Source organism: Tamandua tetradactyla, chromosome 25 (assembly GCF_023851605.1).
Source record: "Tamandua tetradactyla isolate mTamTet1 chromosome 25, mTamTet1.pri, whole genome shotgun sequence".
In the NCBI taxonomy this organism is placed as follows: domain Eukaryota; kingdom Metazoa; phylum Chordata; class Mammalia; order Pilosa; family Myrmecophagidae; genus Tamandua; species Tamandua tetradactyla.
Window position 1 is genome coordinate 35,699,259 of NC_135351.1, and position 24,586 is coordinate 35,723,844.

Sequence of the window (24,586 nt, forward strand, 5' to 3'; positions counted from 1 at the left end):
GACTCTTGGAGTAGTTTCCACTTTATCAAAAAAAACCTTATTCTTAAGACACTGTTGAAAAATAACATTAACATAATGAGCAAGCAAAAATTCTGCGAGCATATACAATCTTTTACCATGCATAAAATCTACTATGCTTGTTTGAGTACAATGGTCTCACAGAAATGAAAAACATAACAAGTGCAACATTAAAACAACAGTTGTTGTAGGAAAATAAAAACAGTTTACAAAATCAGAAAAAAAATGTTTATTAAATCAATCTTGTGACTTGGAATTAATTTCAGCAATAATCTAGTCTCTTGTCCATTATTATTAAATCATTCCTGTACATTATGTTAAAAATCACTTTGAAGAACACGATAAATCTGCTCTAATTTTGAAAAATTTAGAAGTTTGATTTGCTAATTAACAGAGAAAATGTAAACCGTGAATTAATAAAATGTTAACTGATAGTTTAATGTATATAAATATTATATGAAAACGACTCCTTTCCTTTTTCTTTCTTTTACTATCAAAACCAGGACTACCACTGAATTAGTATTTAAAAATACCCTCTGATGTTCTATATAAAATAGTGTGGACCGTACCCTTTAATCTGACTCATTATTTACATAATGGTTTTAAGTGCTTCTTTTCCTTCAAACCATGATAGCAAATGGTATATCTTAAGTTTTGTCTTGGAACAAGGCACTTCCGTATATTTCAGGGAAAAGTCTAGTGATCAAAAAACCATTTAGGTACCTAAACTCAGTTATGAAGTTTAGTTTTCAAAGTAGTTAGGTGGGGTCAAATCCCACATTAATGTTAAAAAGTATTCAGCTTTAACGATTCTACTGGAAGTCATTATTAACACTGACCAAAACTGGTGTCGACTACTTATATTAGTATCTAAAATAACTTAACATCTTGGGGATTCATTTTCTAACTTTAAGTGGAGATGATAGAAATAGATTCTCTGGAATTGTGCCTGAGGAGCAGTAAAGATGAACCAGTATAAAGTGCTATGACCATATGTTATCATAAAGGACTAAATGACATTAAATAAGAAATAGATTAAACAGATTAGATTAAGCAGGCAAATCATAAAGTGTTATACAAATCTCGGTGATTATTAACATCATTAAAAGTAAGGTAATTAGGAACATTTAATATAATATGATGACACAGTAAATTTTTCAGAGAACTGTTTTTTTTTTAAAAAAAATACTATATACAAAATGACATATTTATCACTTAACTATTTAATCCACTTCTCTTTTTAGAGTCATTTTAAAAAATCACCTAGAATCTCTGCCAACAAAGTAGTTTTGCCTACTCTTTTAGAACATAGCAGCCTTATGCAAAATATGTAAATGTTATCTCTCTAGAGGGGGGTTGATTTTCATACTAAAAGTTATTGCTCCAACATAAAACTGAATGCACAAGACTAGACTAGCTAACAGTCTATCACTTTTTAGTGATTAGTTAAGTTTGTAAAGCTGTGACAGAGATATAGCTCTCATATCCTTTTTCAGTTTTACTTCTGCGTTCTTGATAATTTTTATTCTGCATGTCAAAGAAAGTACTTTGAAAATCTAGTGCAACAGAGGAGGTGTATTCTGAGGATAAACTTATATATCGATATACATGTATTTACACATACACACAAAACACATAGCATGCCTTGCAGTCTTCTTCTTCAGAAATGTACGTGTGCTAAAACAAAAAAGAATACCAGAAACAATAGAAGAGGATGCATACATACTTCTGCTCAAACAGAAATCTTGTCATTCTTTTTAGATAAAATGCTGTCTTTCTTAAAAAAATAAACACTATTTTACTACAATTTACATGTTCTTAAGAATTTTTTCTTACTTCTCTTTTTTTGATGTATTTCTTTACAAACTATTTGATTGTTCACAAAATGGTAAGTGGTAACACCAAGCAGACAACTCAATGTCTACGGTTTGGGATCATTTTTAATTATTACAGTGATTTTAAATTAGAAGTCAAAGTATTGTTAAAGCTTACTTATACATACTCACCACTTCATCTAGAGGAAGAAAAATAATAATAACCATTAAATAGAGTGAAGCAATATCTATTTTTGAAATATATGCTGTGGAAAAGAATTGCTTAATAATTTTACAACAACAGAAAGGTTGGCTAAGATAGTCTACCCTGCACCAACCAACCCTCTTTTCACAACACACTTTTCTGCTTGCTTCATGCAAAAACCACAGTCTGCCAGAGTCAGTTTAATACCTCCATGTTGGGGGAAAACTAGAAGCATAAAATTTAATGAAATTCATAACAGGGAAAAAGAATTTAAAAAATCACCTAGAATCTCTGCCAACAAAGTAGTTTTGCCTACTCTTTTAGAACATAGCAGCCTTATGCAAAATATGTAAATGTTAACTCTCTAGAGGGGGGTTGATTTTCATATTAAAAAAGTTATTGCTCCAACATAAAATTGAATGCACAAGACTAGACTAGCTAACAGTATATCACTTTTTTAGTGATTAGTTAAGTTTGTAAAGCTGTGAGAGAGATATAGCTCTCATATCCTTATGTACCCACTGTATAATCACTTTTCTTGGTTTTACAATATATGCTACATTTACCTGAAGTATAGTTGCTCAAGTTTTAAGCTGCTAAGGACAGTTCAACTGATTTTACATTATAACTGAAAAGATGGTGATGCTGTTTATATACAAAAATGTTCACCCCCACCCCCACAAGAAAGCAGTCTATTTTCTCTACTACTCCTGAACAACAACGTAATTATTTCTTTGATTGGGAGACAGCCTGGCTGCAAAAATAGCAATATCCCAGAAATGCTTTGTTGCAAACCGTATCTGTTGTAAAAATTAAAATCCTAGCATTAAACAGTAAGTTCAACAGAAAACTCATGCCAGAGCAAGAGTCCAAGTGTCTGAAGTTGGGTATATGAACATTCTCCTAACAGACTAAAAGTAGCTTACGTTTATGTAATTTCTTGGTCAGTGAAACCTAAGAAATGAGGTGCCTATGGCATCATAAGGAGAAACTCAAACAATTTCTGTAGGTTCTGCGATGCTCTTCTTACAAGCTGGGGCAGTAAAGTGAGGGATCAAGAAGAAACAATGTGAGTCAGAAGCCAGAAAATCCCCTAAATCTACAACTGCCTAAACTAAAACCAGCATTAAAACTTGAATCAGTCATTAAGAAGCTTTATTTTGCAACATTTAATCAACACTTTTTGAGCCTCTGCTAGTCCCAAGATTCAAAGATGACCAATGTGATTCCTAGTGAGGCTCAAAATTAAGATCTAATTCTGGTTCAAGCCACCCATCCAGCAATGTAATTTAGGAAAAGTCAGTTCACCTTGATGTACCTCGGCTTTCTCCAAATCTATACTTCCAAATCTATACTCTCTTACTTCACAGAAAAAATTGATTTTGAATCTTCTGAACTCCCAGCTTCCAAACCTGTGAAAGAACGTGTGTCTCGCACTGACCGTCATCTCCTTTCTCTCAGCGTCAGGAAAGGGGGAGGCTTCTGCTTAAGAGTAAAATCTTCACTGGTTGCCCTGGGACATCCTTAAAGCTTGTGTAAATCTACTTTCTCATTCTCTACTGGCTATTTGCCTACAGGCTTTAAGGGTAGACCCTTTTACTTTAGAATCAAAACAAACAGCAAACAAACAAAGCCCTTCACCACAATTCCATAACTTCTTTAAGCTTCACTGAAAGCTAAGTTTCTTGAAAAAAAATAGCCCACAGCTGCTATCCAGACAGCTTAGCCTTTTACTCTCAGCTGGCTCCGACAAGGCTGTCCTGCCCTGCCCTGCAACACTGTCAGCTTCAGAGCTTAGGGACTTCAGATGAAGATTCACTTAGTCCTCTGATGCCTGACGCTTGTTAATCACTCTCTTCTTTTTGTTTCTGGAAAACCATTCTTTCTTAGTTCTCCTCCTACATCCAGCCACTCCATATCAGTACCATCTGCTAGACTCACTAGGCCTTCTTCCCTCAAACCTCAGACAAAAGCATAGGATTTCATTGCTTCATTTGCCTTTTATGCTTACATTTAATTAAATCTAAAACTCTTCCAATCAGTAAATTCATAACCAAATGACCTTTACCACGTTATTCATTTTCTGAGGGACAGCTGTCACTCTCCCCCGAGTTGCCCAGGCCAGAGATCTGGAGCCATCTCAGACTGCTCCTTACACCTCATGCGGGGCAGTCACTAGGGGGATTCGCTGTGCCCACTCCTTCTGCACAGCCAGCAATTCTGGGTCAGGCTTTCTTGCTTCTTGCAAAAGGTGATGGTTTCCCAATTTGTTTCTTATCTCTTGTCTGCTTGCTCCCTAACTATCCTTCTGTACTGATATCAGAAATTTTCTAAAATCCTAATTTATTACAAAACTCTTTCCCTTAGGACCCATCATTACAGCTTCTCCAATGTCCCAATAGATAAAGTCCATATGTTTTAGTACGGCATACAAAGCTCTGCATGTACTAAAACTACCATCCCTTTCAAACTTAGTACTCTGCTGCCTACAACAGAGTAAAGTTGCCGAGGCAGGTCAGACTGGTTTGTGCTTGTGTGACTTGGTTCATGTCATTCCTCTACCAGGACTGGCTTTCCCTGCTGGCCGCCACTCCCTGACGGATGCTAACTTCTCCACCTCCTCAGTAGATACCAGCTCCTCCATCTCCTGACCTCAGTGGATACCAACTCCTCTTTGGAGCTTTTGTTCAGTGTTGAATCATCTGTGAAAGACCTTTCCGATACTCCCAGCAGAACTTCTCTCTTCCTCCTCTGCTCTCCACTAGTTTCCATTCCTGCCACCGTCATGGCACAGGTAACACCTTTGTGCACCAATTTATTTTGTTAGTTTCTATTCACTAGACCATAATCTTGAGAGCAAAGACCAGGTTTCCTGCATCTTTCTTCAGTAAATGGCTAGTACAGAACAAGCAAAACCTGCGGTGATGGTACAATTAGTTAATACATGTGAAAACAGTCCATATTATGAGACTTTACCCAAAGCTAAGGGTAAGGCTAAGGTGGTATTTGTAATCAAGATTTCTAAAGTGTAAGTAACTTTCTGATAATAAAAATTACAGAATAATGGACTTGACAGTAAGGAACTCATCAAATCTTGTGGTTTAATAATCAAATCTAAAGTAATCTAGAAACAGACAAGTTTCTCTTGTTTTCTAAAACTCCCAACTATGAAATTCCATAACCTCTTTTAGTGGCCCAAACTTATACTACTCCTAGGGTTAAGCCATTCTCCCAAACTGTCCAAATGAGAAAACTTACTTAGCTATTTTTATTTACTAAAAAAAATCTCCAAATAACTAAAAACTACTATTCTATTCAAATCTTAACTTATTTTTTCTATTCATGATAAAAAATATTTAAACTTTTATTCATTCTTTCAATGATTTTAAAAAATGATCTTCTCTATATTAAAAAAATCCTTTTATGATTTTTTTAGGAAACAGTATATTCCAAGACACATTCAACTCAAAGTTTATCTACCTTTATGGAATTCTTCTACTAAACATAGTTCAATAAACACTAACTTGGTTACCCTGATATTCATCTAGGATAGGTGAGACTAATGATTAAAAAAAAATTCAAGAAGCTTACAGAAGTAGGGAGAGAGACAGGCAAAAATGAGGGCTGAGGCAATGCTATGTAAAATTAGAAATAGGGAAGGGAAGGAAAGGGCAAGGACCTTAAAGAATTATAATTTCTTATTACTCTGGAGTTACTGCAATTTCAGTACCATGCAAGCCTTCAAAAACTAATTACTAACTGGCAGGGAATCAGATGAGCACTGTTCTGTCTTCCCATCATCAAATGTATACCTGATCATCCTTCCACAGTCTACCTCAGTTAGTCCTCAGGATTGCATTCCTTCCCACTTTTTCAAGGACTCAACTCTAGCAATTATCACCTCCTGTTATATGACCAACTGTTTCTCCATTACCACTTGAATTATTCCCATGAGCAAATAAATATGATTTAACATTATCTATCTGACATCCTCTGCCAGTTCCTGCCCTATTTCTTTCCTGCTTCTCATCCACAGCAAAAATTCTTCAAAGAATGGGCTGTACTTGCAGTCTCAACTTTCTCAACTCCTAATCTACCTTCAATCCACTTTAATGATGTTTTTGTTTCTGCCACTTTCTAAAACGGCTCTTATAGCAGAAGCTCAAGACCATCGCCTTGCTGAACACAAGGGTCAACTCTTTGTCCTCACCTCACGTACTCTCTCAGCAGTGTGTGCCAGGGAACAGCACAGCTCTACTTTGGGACTCTCTGACACAACCCCGTCCTGGACCAGGAGCTGGGCACTGGGTGACTTCCCTGGGTGACAGCCAACCTGATAGCTTAAAAAAAGTGACCTCCAAATCTTTAACCCTGACCTCTCCCCTGAGTTCAAAACCCATGTATCCAATTGTCTTCTTAATACTCATATCTAAGAGATGTCCCTAAAAACTACTCTCTTCAACCCAGCATCCCTTATCTCATTAAAGTCACCACTAGTGTCTATAATCGCTGAAACCAAAATCCTAGAAGTTATTCCCAACTGCTCTTTCCTTCATTTCCACTGCATCTAATCCATCACCTGCCCTGATGGCTTTATCTTCAAAACATATCCCAATTCTGTCCTCTCCGTACATCTTCATTCTCTCCAATCCAGCCCAGGCTGACAACTCTTCTTTTTTGAACTAACATGACAGTCTTCTAACTAGGTTCTCTGCTGGGAACTCTCCTCTCCTAAAGGCCATTCTCATATCCTTCTCTACTTAACGCCTCCTGTGGCTTGTATCCTCATTTAAAATAAAATTATGCTTTCTTACCAGGCTTGCAGGGCCCTTTACAAGGCTCGTGCTCTGCTGCCTGGTTGCCTCTCCACTGTTTTCATGAACACTGTTCCCCTTGCTCACCACCTTACTGCTTCTTCCTGCTCCTCGAATACGCCGGGTCTACTCTTACGTTAGGGCTGTAGGATGGCTGGCTCCCTTTTAAGTGTTCCTTACAGAGGATCATCCATGATCATCCTCTTGAGAGCAGCAGCCTTCCACCCTGTCATTCCATGCCCCCTGGGCCTATTTTATTTTCTTCACATCACTTATTATCTGAAATTATCTTGCTTATTTGTTTACTTCTTTATTGTCTATCTTCCTACAATAAAATGTTCTTGTTTACTGTTATATCTGAAGCATTTAGAAAAATACTCAGTAGGCTCTCAATAATATTTGTTTTAAAATGTTAGTGAAAAATGAGTGGACCTTTAGCAACATAGAAGTCTGACTAGGATTGAGGGAAGAAACAACTTATTTCTCAGGCACGTGGTAAGCATTTATTACCCTCAATCTACTAGGTGAAAAGTTGTACAAATATATTCTAATTTAAAGATTAAGAACTTCAACAAGGGTGCCAAAAAAGATTCAATGGGGGAAATATATTATTTTCAACAAATGATGCTGGTCCAACAAGAAACAGAATCAAGTTGAACCTCAATCTTACACCATATACAAAACTTACTCAAAATAATCCTAGTTCTAAACATACGACCTAGAACTACAAAAATCTTAGCAGAAAACATAGGAGTAAATCTTCACAACTTTGAGTTAGTCAACATAGTTTCTTATATATGACACCAAAAGCATAAGCAACAGAAGAAAGAATAGATAAATTAGACTTCATCAAAGTTAAAACTCTGTGCTTCAAGAAATTAAAAAGACAACCCACAGAGAAGGGAAAATATTTACAAGTCATTTATCTGATAAGGGACTTATGTCCAAAGTACATAAAGAAACTTACAAGTGAACAATAAAAAGACAAACAACCCAATTAAAAAAAATTGGCAAAGTATTGGAACAGACATTTCTCCAAAGAAGAAATACAAATGGCACATGGAAAGATGCTCAACATCATTGATCGTTACAGAAATGCAAATCAAAAACATAAGATATACTTCATACACACTAGGATGGCTATATTTAGAAAACAAGCAAGCAAACAAAAACAACCAGACAGGAACAAATGATAGCAAGGAATAGAAATTGGAACCCTCATACATTGCTAGTGAGAGTACAAAATGGTGCAGTCATTTTGGAAAACAATTTGGCAGTTCCTCCAAATGTTAAATACAGAGTCACCATATGACCCAACAAATCCACTCCTAGGTATATACCCAAGATAACGTAAAACATATCCACACACAAATTCCTACACACATGTTCATAGGAGCATTATTCTTAATAGCTTAAAAGTAGAAATAATCCAAATGTCCATAAACTGAGGAGTAAATAAACAAAAGATAGAATTCCCATGTATTAGAATCTTATTTGGCAATAAAAAGTAATAATGATACATGCTACAATACGAAAGAACCTTGGAAACATTATTCTAAGTAAAAGAAACCAGTTACAAATAACCATCTATCATACAATTCTCTCTATATGAAATGTCCAGGACAGGCAAATCCACAGAGAGAGAAAGCAGATTAGTGGTTGCCAGAAGCTTGGGGGTGGTAGTGGAGGGGAGAAGGGTGTGGTGGGAAGGTGGGGATGAGGGACGGCAGAGGGAATGAGCAATGATTACTAAAGAGTATGGGGTTTCTTTATAGGGTATTCAAAAATCAGACAGTGGTGATAGCTGCACAACTCTATGAATATATTAAAGACAGTGAAATGTATACTTCAGGAGGGTGAATTTTATGGTATGTGATGTATATCTCAAAGTTTTCATTTTAAAAAAAAGAATAAAGATGTTAGCAATGTTAATCTTTCAACATTGCTCAATTCATATGCAATATGTCATTTTTTTTCCAACAAGAATTGTTTCAAGTACTGGGGAGACAAAATGAGTAACGACCCTCTACCTTCAGGGAGATTAACAAAAGGAGGGTATGCAACATACCTGCTTTGAACTGCTAGTCAGAGAATGAACTCTTTTCTCCACTGTTTTATACTATGTATACTTAAGAAGATTTAGTAATTCTGGAGCTACAATCACTATACCAATCATTGCTATCAGGAGCAAGTTTCCTGAACATCTGCAGCCTAAGTAAAAATATAGCTTGTTCTCTTTTTCCTCCCCGTCTTCCTTCCCCTTGTCTGTATTCCATATCCTGTTGACTTGTGATAATTAGGTAAAAATTGATGGGTCCTAACTGATACTGGACAGCTCAGTAATAGGGTAAGCCCGATATTTTCTGACATGTTTCCTCCTGCAAGATGTCCCAGGAGGAAGGGGACAAGAGCCTACTTACTTCTGTATTCCAAGTGCCTGTCACATGGTAGTAGGTACTTACTGAATAAAAGAAAATATTTCCACTGCATTGATATTATACAAAGCAGTCTTTGCTAATAATAAAACCTTTCTAATTTGTTCATTTTTGGATGTTACACCTTTCTACTTTATAACACATGTATTATAATCTAAATAATGATTTCTACAATTCCTTAATTCAAGAAATACTGAGTATCTATCATGTGCTAAGCAGTATCTCTCAATTAGCCTTCCTTGAAGGAGTGTCCATCACCTGACCAGCTGTAAGAGTAGGATATATGGCATGTATTTCAGTAAATATGTAATGAATGTCTAATTATTCAGCTGCATGTTAGGAGTACACAGAAGAGAAGGAGAGCGGAGAATAAACACGGTACCATTTCAACTTTAAAGCTAAAATTTATTTTCTTGACAGCTGAGGTAAAGTTTATCCCATAACACAACCTAGTTTGCAAAGGGGGAAAGCTGCTGTACCTGAAAGCATCTCAGATACAATTTAACTGAAATGGTTTAATCTAATAACCAAGAGCCTTTAATATATTATTTTTAGAACAACTTTGAGACTTTTGGCAAATCACTTAACTTCCATAAGTCTGTTTCTTCCTTTCTAAAGTTGGAATAATAACAGTATCTGATCTGTCTTTCAGGACTGTTGCAAAGTTAAATGGGGCAAGAAGTGTGATGACTTCCCTAAGTGATCAAGAGTATTATCACCACAAGAGAGTGCCGCCAGGTGTGTGCACAACTTACTCAGCACACACCGTGGGAACTGTATTTGTGTGTCACACATATTTTCACATAAAATTTTTCTCAGGACATCAAGCAACCTTGCTGGATATATACTGAAAGTATATCCCAATCACTCAGTATTCTTAAAGTTTCAAAAATGTGAAGCTAGTTGCTAAATATTTGACCCTTAGTGAATTCTCAGTCCAGTATTACAACTCCTCAATAAATCCAAATTCAGAAGAGGAAAGTACATAACAGATTAATTTTTGTTAAAGTTCCATTAAAACCTATGAATAGTACATTCCAATGCTTTGATGCACCACAATGAAAACCATAATTCTGAAGTTATCTTTCTGGTGATAAAAACAACTTACCTTTGCAGCAGAGGCTTGTATCACCTCCTGAAAGAAATACAAGACAATAAAATAAGGAAATATATAAAATGTAATTTAAATAAAACATCAACTCTTTTCAACACATTCAGATGTTAATCTCCTGATAACCCAAGTCAACACTTGGGAGAGGTTATTTTTCCAACATCCTGCAGTTGTCACTCTGCTTTGTTTCTAACAGACTGGAAAGAGCGTAAATTAAGGAAAATCTTTATTTACTCAACAAACTTCACTGGAACACTAACAGGTCAAAAAGATAAACCCTGATTAAATACAGTCCCTAATTATCTCTATAAATTACAAAAGTACCCATATAATAATACCCATGTTAATACCTTATTTCAGAAGAAATGAAATAATAAATGCTACTGAAGAGTAAAGTATATGATGACTATTGAAGGAACCACAGAATAGAATTGCCTAAAATTCATGGGACAAGGTCAAGAAAAGATACTTTTGAAGGAGAAACTAGTAAAATTCCACGGATAATGAATTCTTTGAAGTTTTGCTGCTAAGGAGTCTCCAAATATGCTAAAGAACAACTAGGGATAGCAAGCATATATGATCGGACTATTATAGAACTAGGGGAAAAATACTAACAATCAATTCATGTGGAGTTTAGGGGAAAAGAGAACCGCAAACAAGGAATGTCAATTTTTTTATCCAGAAATTTCTAAAGGACAGTCACTATGTCTAAAGCATACTGGTAATTCAATCACCAGAAGGAATCAGTATAACTGCCTGTGGACATGAGGGCGTGCCTGCCTGGACAGGATCCCAGCTCAGTGCTCATGAGCTGGGTGACCTGGGGATGTTGCTGGACGTCAGCAAGCCTCAGCATCCTCTTCTGAAAATGGGGTAAGACTAATACCCACCCTTCAGGCTGGTTTTGAGGATTAAGTACAATGAAATGTATAAAGCACTTAGCACAGTACCAGAAATACATCATATCAGTTCTTACTAACAATTAAATACCTACTAGCTATCACTAATCACTAAAAAATGTAATCTCCCGGGAGGAAGAGGTAGAGAAAATTAATCAATCTTTTTTCAAAACTGGCATACAACAGTTTTCAAACCCACACAATCTCCATTGGTATGGCTGTTTAACAATCAACTCTGTGATCGTTAACTTGAGTTTCAGGTCAATTTTAGAAAGAGTCTTGAATGTTCAGATGGCTGGACAGGTACACCTTTGGTTATAAGATGTTTTTAAAGGTATTCTGGTTTATAAAAACTTTTTGTAGGGCGGTAACTCTTAACAGGTGAACAAGTATGTACGAGCCGATAAAAATCCCAGAATTATGTGTGTCAATGTTCCCAAGATAATATCCACCTGTGAGGTTTGCACTTTAGGTATTCCTGTGTCAGCAACAAAATATGAAACAATAAAATGACTTATCCTAGGACTGATGGTAAAGCCTCCAAGAACAGAGAACTAACTGCCTTTGTATCCTTTATTCATTAAAATGTAAACACTTAATAATCTGTCGAAATGAATTTGGTATGCAATTAAAAAAAATTACATCCTAAACTAGTACTGCACTTTACTAGGAAAAAAACATTCCTATATGGTAACAAAGAAACAACTATCTCCTGTAATACGGTCTTCCAAAGATTAAGTTAAGACCATATAAAGAAAAGCATTTGAGTTCTACTGAAATACGATTTGAGGAAACAGAGAAAAGGCATGTCACAAAAGAGTAAAGAGCCAATCACCCTCATTGCTGCAAAAACGTAAAACAAATGGAGCTGCCATAGATATAGCAATAACATTTTGTTTTTATTCCCATATATACTATATATATTCTGGAAGAAAATACATTGCAGATAGCAGCTGGAAAAAAAATCAGTGACCTCTCAAGTCAACAAAATTAAATTCTGAAACCAAAACAAATGACCAAAGCTTTTTCATTTCCAAAGGCAGCCTCTGTCTTCCTCAATGCCAAAGCAAACACATCCTCTCAATAGTAATTTTAAAAAGGAAAGACTTTTACGACAATCTAAATAAATTGATGATTCTAAGAGAATGTTTCTTTGCCCTTAAGGTAATCAATTTTTACTTCTTCTTGACTTTGATTTCAAACCTTAAAAAGTATTTTTTGATTTTTTTCTTAACATCCATTTTCTCATGTTCTTATCCTTTCATTTATCTGAGGGTGACAGTTATCTAAGATGGTATCAGAGAAAAACTACCATACTAAGGTGGTTCCAGGATGTTAAATTTTATAGTGCAGAGACTGATAGAATGGAGGAAACTTGTTTTTATATATCTACCTGTGAGTTGCTCTTATAACTGTAGCTAAAGTCATTTTGCCACACAAAATGATAGCAAGGGACCTTTTTTTTTAAGTGAAGAAACATTTTTTTCTTTATGATTTAAAAAATCACTTTATTCAGACTTCCTTTTAAAATTTAGAATACCATGCACCATTCAATTATATTAAAGATGTCAACATATAAAGAACATACTGAAATAAATTAATTTTTATTTTATCCTCTAAAATGTGCACTGAGAAATACAATTTTTTCCTCCGTATTCCAATGGATGAAAACTAAACCTAGAGCCTAAGTGTGATCTGCAAACTGGTTCACCTTTAACTACCCTGTCTTTCTATAGAAAGAAAAGAATCGGAGGCAGGAAGAGAGTATAGTCAGAACAGAAGTGTTTCCACTATAGTTCCTGGTAGGTCTGGGGTTAAAGCCAGTCAAGATACCTATCAAGGGAGAAGGGAAGGGGTAATGTGTGTGCAGAGCCAGGCACTGTGCTGGAGGTGAGAAGACAGCGGTGAAGGCAGCTGCTGGGGTCACACTAGCGGGACTGTTCTGATCAAGGGCTGCAAGTACTCTTGAAGTTGCTTAAGCGTCTCAGTTCGTGTTACCACACATCCTTGGGACTTCGTAGTTATTTACCACTAACAGAATCCCACACCACTTTTAACAAAGCACACCTTCATTGTTTTCATTTTCTGTTTTCCAGTTTTATGGGCAACAAATGAAATTTTTTGTGGACTTTTTCTTAGTCATGAGATAGAACTTTTAAGATGTGCTTATTGATTATTTGTATCTCCTCGTTTTGGAAGTGCATGATTATTTCTTTTATCCACTTCTCTGTTGAAGTCTCACTACTTTTCCTTATTATTATTTTTTTGGCATATTAAAGATGCTCTGCCTTTAATATATTTTATGTATATGTTTTCCCAGGTTGGTGTTTGTCGTAAAGAGAAAATAGAGCATCAGTAATTGGGGCGGGGGTGGGGAGATTGTTTTCATTGATTTTAAGATTAGCAAGTCTTTTTTCTAGTCACATAAAAAAATCTTTACCTACTTATTTTTCTAGGTTTTTTAAAAGACTCTTATTCTTCATATGTAACTCCTTGGTAAATGAGGATTTGATTTTGGAGTATGACATGAGCTGTAGGTGTGTATTTTTCAGCTAACTCATAGTTCACTCATTTTCCCCACATCGTACAGTGAATGACTTTTCCTCCCCCACTGATTTATCTGTCCTCACACCTGCACCACCCTATTTGCATCATTTGAGCGCTAGAGCACATTCTGCCGTCTGGTGAGATGAGAACTGGCTTTCTCCTTCCACCTGGCACTCTGTGCCGTGGAGAAGCCGCAGGTAGCTCAGCCACTACATAAACGATCAGGTTTTCTATCCGCATAGCTAAAGGGTTCTTTTTAAAAATACACTTGGAATGTGACTATCTCACTAGGACATTTCTAAGGTGTTGGTGTGTTTTCATTAACTGACCTGGTAGTGGATATTTTTGTTTTATAGGTTTGGGAGTTTAGCATAGGAAAGCCTTTTCTATCTGACTTTTACCTATGATATCTTTTCACATGCGCTGGCTTCTTCAGTAACACTGTTCACCCACACGTATAATCTCTCTCACACTCATCATCTTTTCTCACATTATCAGTAATAATGACTAAAACTTATCAGTGGTGGTATGTATCAGATACTCTGTTAACTTTATTTTTAGGATCCCATTGAATCTTAAAAATTCTGTAAGAAAAGAAATACCATAATCCCCATTTTACAGAACAGGGAAATTAGGGTAATGAACTTTTCCGGAGTCACAAAGCTGGTCCAGGGTGGAACCTGGGCCTACGCCCATACCCAGGCAGCTGGACACAAGAGCTATACTCTTATGTTTTTTACTGATCTCGTTCTTTCTTTTCCACCTTCTTAAGGGTTCTCTAGCCTACACCCTTGATTTAACACTTTGCAATGTTGTTTTTCCCCTTTTCCATTGGCATTGCAGAATTCAATTCAAGTTTGTCTGTTTAACTTAATTGAATTCTTTCTATCTCAGCCAAGTGTCTTTTTAAAATCAAAACGTCAGATTGTCTTTTCATCTCTTCATTAACTGAGGCCTAATTTCTTCTATTTTATTGAAAAAACAATCTAATATATTCTACTATTGGTTTTTTTAAACAGCATGTCACTTTCAAATATGCTTTGCCTTTGCTTACTTCCTGCTTCAACGCACATAATCTTTCTAATGCTGCCCTCCCTCAAATGAGATCTATCAGTCTCCTTGGACACCTATAAATTTCACCTCCTGAGCTTAGGCTGTTCTGTAGATTGTGTGCAGCAGCTCCCAACCCTATTTCTGGTATATTTAGAGGCTCTGATGGATTGCAGCAAAATCTTTGGTTCCATTTCTAGCTTTTTGACTGTGAGGGGAATTTACTTCTGAGGAACCCAGCAGTGCTGACCATTCTTTTCTATTAGAGGCTCTATAATTTGTAATACTACTTTCTCCTGCTGCTTCTATCTTTTTCATGGCTTCTTGGTCTCCTTCATTAGCTTACATAAAGTACTAGCAAGGCACTTTCTACTGGGAGTGGGTTAACAGCTATACATGGAAGAACTCTGGCTACTGCCGCTCTTTATAAAATTTAAAAAGGTTAGTTTTTAAAAAAGGCCAGCAAGGGAGAGTATGTATTTGCTATTCCAACTTGAAAACCCCATAACTCTATGCACTGCCCTTTTGAACAGCAATGCCTTCCTTCTCTGTAAAACAAGGGCAGTGATCATGGCCACCGTGAACCACACAGGTGGAATGCATTATTAAAACACGCTGCCTTTAGTCATTTGAACATGTGTCACACCTACCAGTCTTTATGTAAATTGAGTTCAAGGGTTAAGCACTTTTGTGTCCTTCAGAGCATCTTAAATGTAGTCGATAATCAGTAAACATTTGAGATGAGAAAGTTCGGAAGTTCGAACTGTCAGAGTCCAACCTCCAAGGCCACACTGCACCTGGTCAGCACTGCCTGCAAAGCAAGCCCCGGTGGGCAGGGCTGGGTGGACGCCTGCCACATGCACTGGCCACTGGCAGCCTATCAGTAAATAGAGGGACACTGGAAGGAAGGACAATGCCATTCAGATGAGAGGAAACCCGAGAGGAAGGTCAAGGGTTAGAAAAATAAGTCAACGCGGGGTAATGTTCTGGAGCAAGAACGCTGAAGGAGGAGGTGCCAATCAGAATAGTCTGATCTGTCCGAAATGAAGAGCAGTAGGATGGCAGAGACAGAGTAAGAAACAGCCGTGTTATAAAAGAGATGTTTGGGAATTCGCTTTTCTCCTTAGATCACCCATCTAAATTTAATTATTATTCAACCAAAATCTGCTGTGCAGGCCAGGAGCTAGAAAAACCAGACCAGCTGGTTCTGAAAGTGTGGTCCTCAGACCAGCAGCATCAGTACCACCTACAAACTTGTGAGAAGTGCAAAATCTCAGTAGCACCCCAAACCTACTGAAGCAGAAAGCCTGGGGATGGAGCCCGGCAATCTGTGTTCTGACAAGCTCACCAAGTGATTCTGATACATAATGTGATTTGAAAACTATGTAAGGAAAAATGAGGTTTTAGGCAAGATTATGTCGTACTTTGAATGCTAGGATCGAGGTTCCTTGTTTGAATGCCATCGGTCCTCCCAAGAAGGAGTCCTGTTTCACGGCCCTGAGATTTCCCAGGTTTAAGGTCTCAACCTGCCAACTACCCTCACCTCTGGGATCCAAGCCCTGGGCGTATTCCCCGGCTCAGGGCCCTCCCTCATTGCTAGGCGCTGGGGCACTCAAGACAGAAACGCATGATGGGGCACCCTAATTTTGGCCTGAATCAGTGCTTTTACAACAAGTACTTCAAAGGGCTATAAAAGCATGTGAAAAACCTAGTTTTCAATAATTAACGTACTGTGTTGAATTAATAGTCACGGGCATGGCAATGTAAAGTGGGATACAAACAGCTTAAAAAATTTCAGCTTCTCAACTGCAAAAAAAATAACTAAACATACTGTGACAGTATCAAGTCTCTGTTTCACTTGCTGCATCTTCATTGAGGTATGTGCAATGTGGACAAATTCATCACTCTGGAAAGAACCTTGATGGGGCACTTTAGGGCAGGGGCATAAAGCATCTTGACTTTGGCCTATTCCAGGTAAGGGGAATGTTCCATTGTAGCGTTTGGACATTTCAGTCTCCTGTTGGGCAACTGTAAAAATGAATGCATAATTAGTTCAAATCACTACAGCAAATACACAATCAAATAATTAAGCCATGAAATTGCAGTATTCAACAAATCATAAGAAACTGCTAAACAGCATAATACATTTTAAATACCAGATAATAATAAGACAACAACTGGAAAACTGTGAAGTTATTAAATACTATAAAACAATAAAGAAGGAAATATAATAATTTCACTTTAGGCAGTATTATAATTGGGCTTTGAAGCTCATTCAACATTTTGGTCTGGTAAACATACAAATTGGGATGAGAGCCTATCTTTAAATACATATATATAGTATATGTAAAATAATAACATCCAAGGCATAATGCAAAATTAAGGACAATTATAAACAATAAAAATAATTATTTGTAAACTCATTTCTCTAAAACAACTATTTCCATATTTATATGAAAGGTGAAAACACTTTTCAAATTTCTGCAACCATTTAATTGCCACTTTTAAGTGCTGTATAATATTTCATCTGTTGAAGTGCCATAATTTATATCTGCATTTTCCTCTTAATATTTAGAATATTTTCTGTTTTCCCTCATAATAGACAATGTGTCAATAAGTTCCTTCACAGTTTCATTTGTTTCTTAAACTACATTTTTCTTTGGATTTAATTTCCAGGGTGGGATAAAATGGCTCAAAGGGTGAATGTTTTTGATGACGATGATGGTGATGGTGAGACAACAGCATATATTATCTCATTTAATCATTTAACATAAATGAATTTGAAATTTTTTCTAACTGCAGAAATGCTTAGCTAGATTGTCTGTACATACATTGGAGAAGAAAATATAAAGTAATAATTTAAGAAAGGATTCCTTCGATTATATAATCTTAGAAAGGCCTTTCTAAGCCAAGCATGAAGAGAAGTAATCATTAAACAGCGACCCATAGCATGGAGCTGATAGATGGGTCTTCAGAGACTCTGTGGACCACTGAAGTGACATACAGAAATACAGCATGTGTGTGCATGTGTTCCTCAAAAGTAGATGCATAACTGTTATCAGATTATCTATCAAAGGATCACATGAATCAGAAAATGTTAAGAATCATCAACATAAAATGATGGATAGCTTTTACTACATGAACATTTAAAAAGTCCTCATTACAAAAAAACCAACATAATAAAAATTAAAGCACAAATGACAGGTAATAGGATTCTTTCACCTCTGCCAAGTAAAAGGGACCACATTTATCCATCTGTCTTCCTGAAACTACCAGAAGTGAGGCCAAGATTTGTAAAATAGAAAGAATAAAACTGTCTGCAGGTTTGGTCATCCAGGAAGACCTAAGTCTAAGATGCGGCAAGTGAGAGATGGAGAGCACAAAATTTAAGGAGACACTGGCTTTCAGCCTCACTCTTTGCAGAAAATCTGATGGAATCTAAACAAGAAGCCACTAGAACTAGTAAGTACCTTTAGCAAGGTTGCAGGATATATGATTAACCTACAAAAATTAGTTGTATTTCTATATACAAGTAATTAAAAATCAGACACTGAAATAAAAAATACATATAGCATTGACAATGACATAAAAATGGCATACCTGGGGACGGTGGTGGGGAGGGGGGTTTGGATCTGACAAAGATGTAAAAGACCTATACTCTGAAAACCACAAAATACTGAGAGAAACTAAAGAAGAACCTAAAAATATGAAGAGATGTTAGGTTCATGGGTCAGAAGAATTAATACTGTTAAGACGTCAATTCTTTCCAAATGATCTATACATTCAATACAAGCCTAATTAAAATTCTCAGCAGGTCATTTTTTGAGAAATTGTCAAATCAACTCTAAAATTCACATGGAAATGCAAAGGACCTTGAATAGCTAAAACAACTCTAAAAAGGAACAAAGTTGGAAGACTAATACAACCTGACTTCAAGTCTGATTATAAAACCACAGCAATGAAGAGAGCTTGCACTGGCATAAACACAAACAGATCAACAGAACAGAATAGTGAGCCCAACATATATAGATAAGGTCTGAAGGCAATTCAGTGGAGAAAGGATAGTATTTTCAACAAATGGTAGTGGAATCATTTGCTATCCATGTGTGAAAAAATGAACTTTTTTTCACACATTTTAAAGTATGCATATTTTAATATCCATATTAAAACCAATGAGGGGGCAGTGCGACAATGGTTCGGTTGCAAAATTCTAGCCTGCCATGCCAGGGACCCAGGTTCATTTCCCAGTACCTGCCCATGCAAAAAAAAAAAAAAAAAAAGAGAGAGAGAGAGAAAAAGAAAATCACAATGAAATAACCCTGCATACCTATTAGAATGGATAAAAAGACTGGCCATTTCAAGACTGCTATGTCTATGGAGATATGAAACACTTATATACATTGGGAATATAAAATGGTACTGTCATTTTAGAAAACAGTTTGGCAGTTTCTTAAGAAAGTAAACCTACATTTACAATGTGATCAATCCCTTCCACTTTTAGGTATTTTTCCAAGAGAAATGAAGGCATAGATCCATTTAAAGACTTGTACATGAATATTTACAGTAGCTTCATGTGTAATAACTAAAGACTGGAAATAACCTATATGCCCATCAATAGGTGAATGGATAAACAAAGTCTGATATATCCAGACAATGGAATAATATTCCCCAATAAAAGCCATCAACTATACTATAAACATAAATTAATTTCACAAATAAGAACTACACTAAAACAAAAATGAATTTCAAAGGAACTGTGAGTGAAAGAAGCAGACAGAAAAAAGAGTACAGGGTATATACAGTTTCATTTATATAAAATTCTAGAAAATGAAAACTAATTCATAGTAGTTGCCTTGGGGGAGAAATTATAAAGGGGAATGAAGAAACTTTTGAAGATGATGGATAAGTTCACAATCTTGATTGCAGTGATGGTCTCACAAGTGTATAAATATGTCTAGACTTATCAAAGTGCACACTTTAATATGTTCAGTTTATTGCACATCAATTACACCTCAATACAGCTGCTCAAAAAAAGGGCAAGTGACAACAAGTGATAAAAGGGGTTAATATTCTTAATATGCAACAAGTCCTTATAAAGTCAATTAGAAAATGAATAATCCAACAGAAAAAGGGGGAAAGGACCATTATAGAAAATTCACAAAAGTAGAACTAAGTGGCCAATAAAAGGAAATTTAACCTCAGTAATAATTAAAAAGAGAATTAGTAATTTAAAAATGCAAGTAACAAAGTGATGCTTTTTGCTTAGTGAGCCACTGTACCTCGAGATATTTTTTCCCTAAAGTATGTGCCCAGGAAAGGGTGCCCAGGCATAATGTTTAAAATACTGAAAAAAATCACATGAACAACTTAATTGTGCAACATCATACAAAGGGAGGAGACTGATCACAATCCACACTTTCAGGGGTGTACATTCCTCAAAAACAACTGTTCTAGGTGGTGTAGCTGTTGCCAGGCTGATGGTTGGCCTTTGGCTGTTATTTTTCAGTATATTTCAGACTTCTTTTCGGCATGCTCAGAACACTTATTTTACACTCAAATATTCAAAGACCATTTAAAGAATCAGGGAAACTTTAAAAGTGTAAAAGACCCATGTTGAACTCTGAAATACGTTCTACAACTAATTGTGGTGCTGTGCTTTGAAATTCATTGCTTTTTTGTACATATGTTATTTTTCACAAAAAAAAAGAAGGAAAAAAGGAGATTGTGATGATAAAATATTTAAGCCTTCTAGCCTCCTATGCTCTGGAGCAGCTAGAAGGAAAACTATGAGAGGATTGTATGGTAGCCCATGACAAACTCTGGGATCTGTCCTGTAACTACTTGTTGAAGAGTGTATTGAAAACTATTGCTTTTTTATTTCTTTCCTTTGTATATATGTTATACTATACAATAAAAAACGTTTTAAAAAGTGTAAAAGAAAATAAAAGTGTCCTATGGTCTGGAAGTTGGAAGGTTTAACGTTAGAAGGTGTGTTTCAGGGATGAATGAATCAACAGGCATATTGTGACCCATGACCTTGGCCTTATTTGCTTTTTAAAACTGTCCTTTCAATCTTTTAATTGTTTTTTGCTGCTATGAATGGAAAGTAAAGTTGCATTTAACTATTTAGTGGCATTTTCTAGCTCTCTATGTTTTTCCTCTGAGATTTTGGACTTGAAGATATGTATTTGTCACCACAATTTCACTTTAAGCCCTGAGTGAGCCTGCAGGGAAATGTATTACAGACAGTAGGTGCAGGTACTGAAATGGCCCAGATGCACATACCACAGTTACATAGGAGAGCAAGATTTTGGTATTTGTCATCTTACCGTTTGTCTAAATATCATGACATGCTAAATGTATATTGCTTTTATTTTTTAACAAAATGAATTTTTTTTTAACTGGTAAATTTAAAGGGCATTGCCAAAATATTTATCTGCTTCTTTATTTTCCCAGGTATGAAGATGCCTGTCAGAAAGGATTAAAAATGGCAAAAAAAAAAAAACAACCAGATGCATAAAACAAAAGCAAACCCCAGACAATTATGAATACTTATTTTTGTTGTCTAATGGGAATTTTCTATACCAAAGCCATAGCTATCTGACTGGATTTCAAGGAGCCAAATTAACACCCCACTTTACCTTTAGCACCTTCAGTTCTATGAAGACAGCCATTAAGAGTTTGCAGAAATATTCACATAGACCTAGTTTCTCTGACACTAGAAACAGAAGCTTCTTACAAGTTCTTGCCTGTTGCTCTCTCTCTCCTACTGTTTCTCTCCTCTAAATATATATACATCAGTCTGTTTGTATGAGGCTGTATAGATGATTTCACTGAAAACCAGGTTATAATAGATGACTTGTGATATTACTTCGAGTTCTCCTCAGCTTCTAGTATCTCAAAGGCTTCTAAAACACTTTGACATTAGGCCATGGTTAGAGTACAAGATTTCAATGAAAAGGCCATGTTTCTTCTCTTTGTAATTTTCTCTTTTTTTGTGCTAACTTAACCTTGCCTGTTTAAAACTTAGCTCTAGTTTAACCTGATATGCTTAGAGCTCACAATTGTTTCAGTCCTACCCTTACTCTTCCATCACTCACTGAAGGGTTATCATGTGCTGAGCACTCAAGCAGTCTCTGAGAAGGCAAACACCTTCCCACCTCGAAGTCTGACTTTCAGAGTTGAACAAGGAATTACTCCATGCATCAAGTGCTATAGCAGACAATGGCCAAGCTGGTAAGAGCAGAGAGCGGGCAGCTATTTTTGATTAAAAAGAAATGCTACATCCATCAAAACAACCTTCTAAATTTCTCTCCAATAGGCTGCTACATGGGATTCCAAATTTCACACAATTAAAAATATTCTTAAAATGTTTTCATAAATGACAATCCTTGATTTATATAACAAGCACTGTGCTTTTGTGTATGTTTCTGACCTTAAACAATTATAAAAAAATAACGTGGTTTTTCTCAGGAGATTTTTATCTTTAGAGGAAGAAGAATGGAGGAAATAAGATATTCTAATCCACTGCTCTTTGCATTTGAAGCAAATACAAGGTTTGTTATTATTAAAATCTATTTGTACTTATATATTATTGATTTTATAATAAGTACAACTGAAAACACAAAATATTCTTCCTCTTACAATATATTAACAGGAAGATTTCCCTTTGGTTCAACATCTTTAATTCCTTTGCTTAAGAGTTGTTATTATATATATAGTCTTGTTACCCTGTATGTCATATTACTGGCTACCTAATTCCTTTTATTTGTAAATTATTATATTTCCAATTATAATACAATTACTGTTAACTGGAAGGTCTACCTCTCTAGTTCCCCAGTTTTCAGAAGTTATGCAGCACTCCTCTTTCTCTATCATTTGCTGTGTGCAAAGAATGTTCAAGGGTTTTCAGAAGTTATGCAGCACTCCTCTTTCTCTATCATTTGCTGTGTGCAAAGAATGTTCAAGGGCTTACAATTATCATTGTATTTTACACATCTGACTTGCCCCTGCTTCAGCTAAGCTTTCAGATAATGTATGGATGGATCCAAGAAGATTGACTGAGTGAAACTTCAATTCTAGTAGCCTGGGTGTATTTCAAGGCCTGTTAGTAATTCTATATTGCTTTAGCATTTTTAAAGGTCAAGTAGAACTTATCAGTACCACTAATAAAAGCACTCACAAAAGTATAGGGGAAAGCGTAACAGATTCAAGTTCCTGCTAAAGACTATCTACCATCATTCTACAAATCCTTCAGCAGGACACCAAAGTAGCTTATAACGAACTATCCGTGAATTCCCAGAAGGACAGGCTATTCCTCTCTTGTTGGCTTCTTATTTCATTATCAGCTATCACACATCATGTATTTAACTGGACGTGTGCAACACATTGATATTAATAAAGAAAACAGTTTGGATTTCTCTACTGAGGCTTGTTTATGAACTCTACTATTTGTGCTTCATGTCTTGCTTTGTGAATATTTTTGATCCTTTGATTTAAAAAATAAGGCAAAATAGAGCAGGTATTATTTTCATTTTACAGATAAAGATACAGATGCTAAAGAGCTGAGCTCTCTCTGACAGGGTCAAACGAGAAGGTAAGGGAATGTAGTCTAGAACCCCACTACTCTGTCTCCTGCCTGGTCCACCATGCTGCATGCAGTACCACGCTATTTCGCAGGGTACCACTCTTCCTTCCTGATGCGCCACAGCACACCAGAGTCAGCCTAAAAAATGTCCCGACAGGGAACTGTGGGCTCTGGTTCATGCTCAATGCCATTAAACTGACTAAGTTTTCCATTTGTCCTGAATCATGAATGACACAAGCTTTCAAATCAAAGTATCCGTTAAGTGAAGAATATCAAAATAGGTGCTTCAGAAGATGATCAAGAAATAGTTTCAGCCTGTTGAAAAATCTGGTATTTGTATATCTTAATTTCTTTTACTAGGTTAACAATAAATATTTAAATCTCTGACCTACAGTCTATTATACTTGTTACTGTATCACCTGTTTCCAGTGCAAGAACTGTAACATCTGAGTTTCTTTTTGAAATATTCATCTTCAGTATTTCAAGAAAACCACTCAGTTACATGTAAAATTGTGAATATTAAGTTTACTTCAACAGGGCATTAACTTATTGCAAAAACTCGGCAACTGCAGTTACATTACATTGTAATGCTACAAGGGATGAGAACAGACATTTGCACACTGACGTTCATAGCAGCATTATTCAAATTGCCAAAAGATGGAAAAACCCAAGTATTCATCAAATGATGAATGGATAAACACATGATGGAATATTATTCAGGTATAAGAAATGAAGCCCTGATACATATGACAATATGGATGAACCTTCAGGACATTATTTTGAGTGAAATAAGACAGACACAAAATGACAAATATTTTTTGGTCTCACTAATATGAGCTAATCATAATGAGCAAACCCACAGACTTAAAACCTAGAGTAAAGATCACCAGGAGATAGACTGGGGGTAAAGAATTGAAAGCTGACACTTAATTTCTGCAGAATTTTAAATAAAGTTGACTGTAAATTTTGGAAATGGAGCAAGGTAATGGCGGTGCATTATTGCGAGTATAAATAAAACAGTGCTGAATTAGGGGTAGGACTGTGGTTGAGAGGGGAAGTTAGGGCTATGTATGCCACTTGAAGGAAACCTAGAGAATAAAACACGG

At 36.1% G+C, this 24,586-nt stretch overlaps 1 protein-coding gene across 9 annotated transcripts in view; it reads right to left on the bottom strand.

Moving 5' to 3' along the window:
* Window positions 1-24,586, bottom strand: part of AHI1 (Abelson helper integration site 1) — a 209,330-nt gene that overhangs the window by 117,528 nt on the left and 67,216 nt on the right. For all 9 annotated transcript variants that reach the window (XM_077144078.1, XM_077144075.1, XM_077144074.1 and 6 more), the window contains exons 19-20: window positions 16,725-16,921; window positions 10,395-10,421 (exon numbers count right to left, since the gene is read on the bottom strand). In XM_077144078.1, the coding sequence (XP_077000193.1) occupies window positions 10,395-10,421; window positions 16,725-16,921 (224 nt within the window). The remainder of the gene's footprint in view (window positions 1-10,394; window positions 10,422-16,724; window positions 16,922-24,586) is intronic.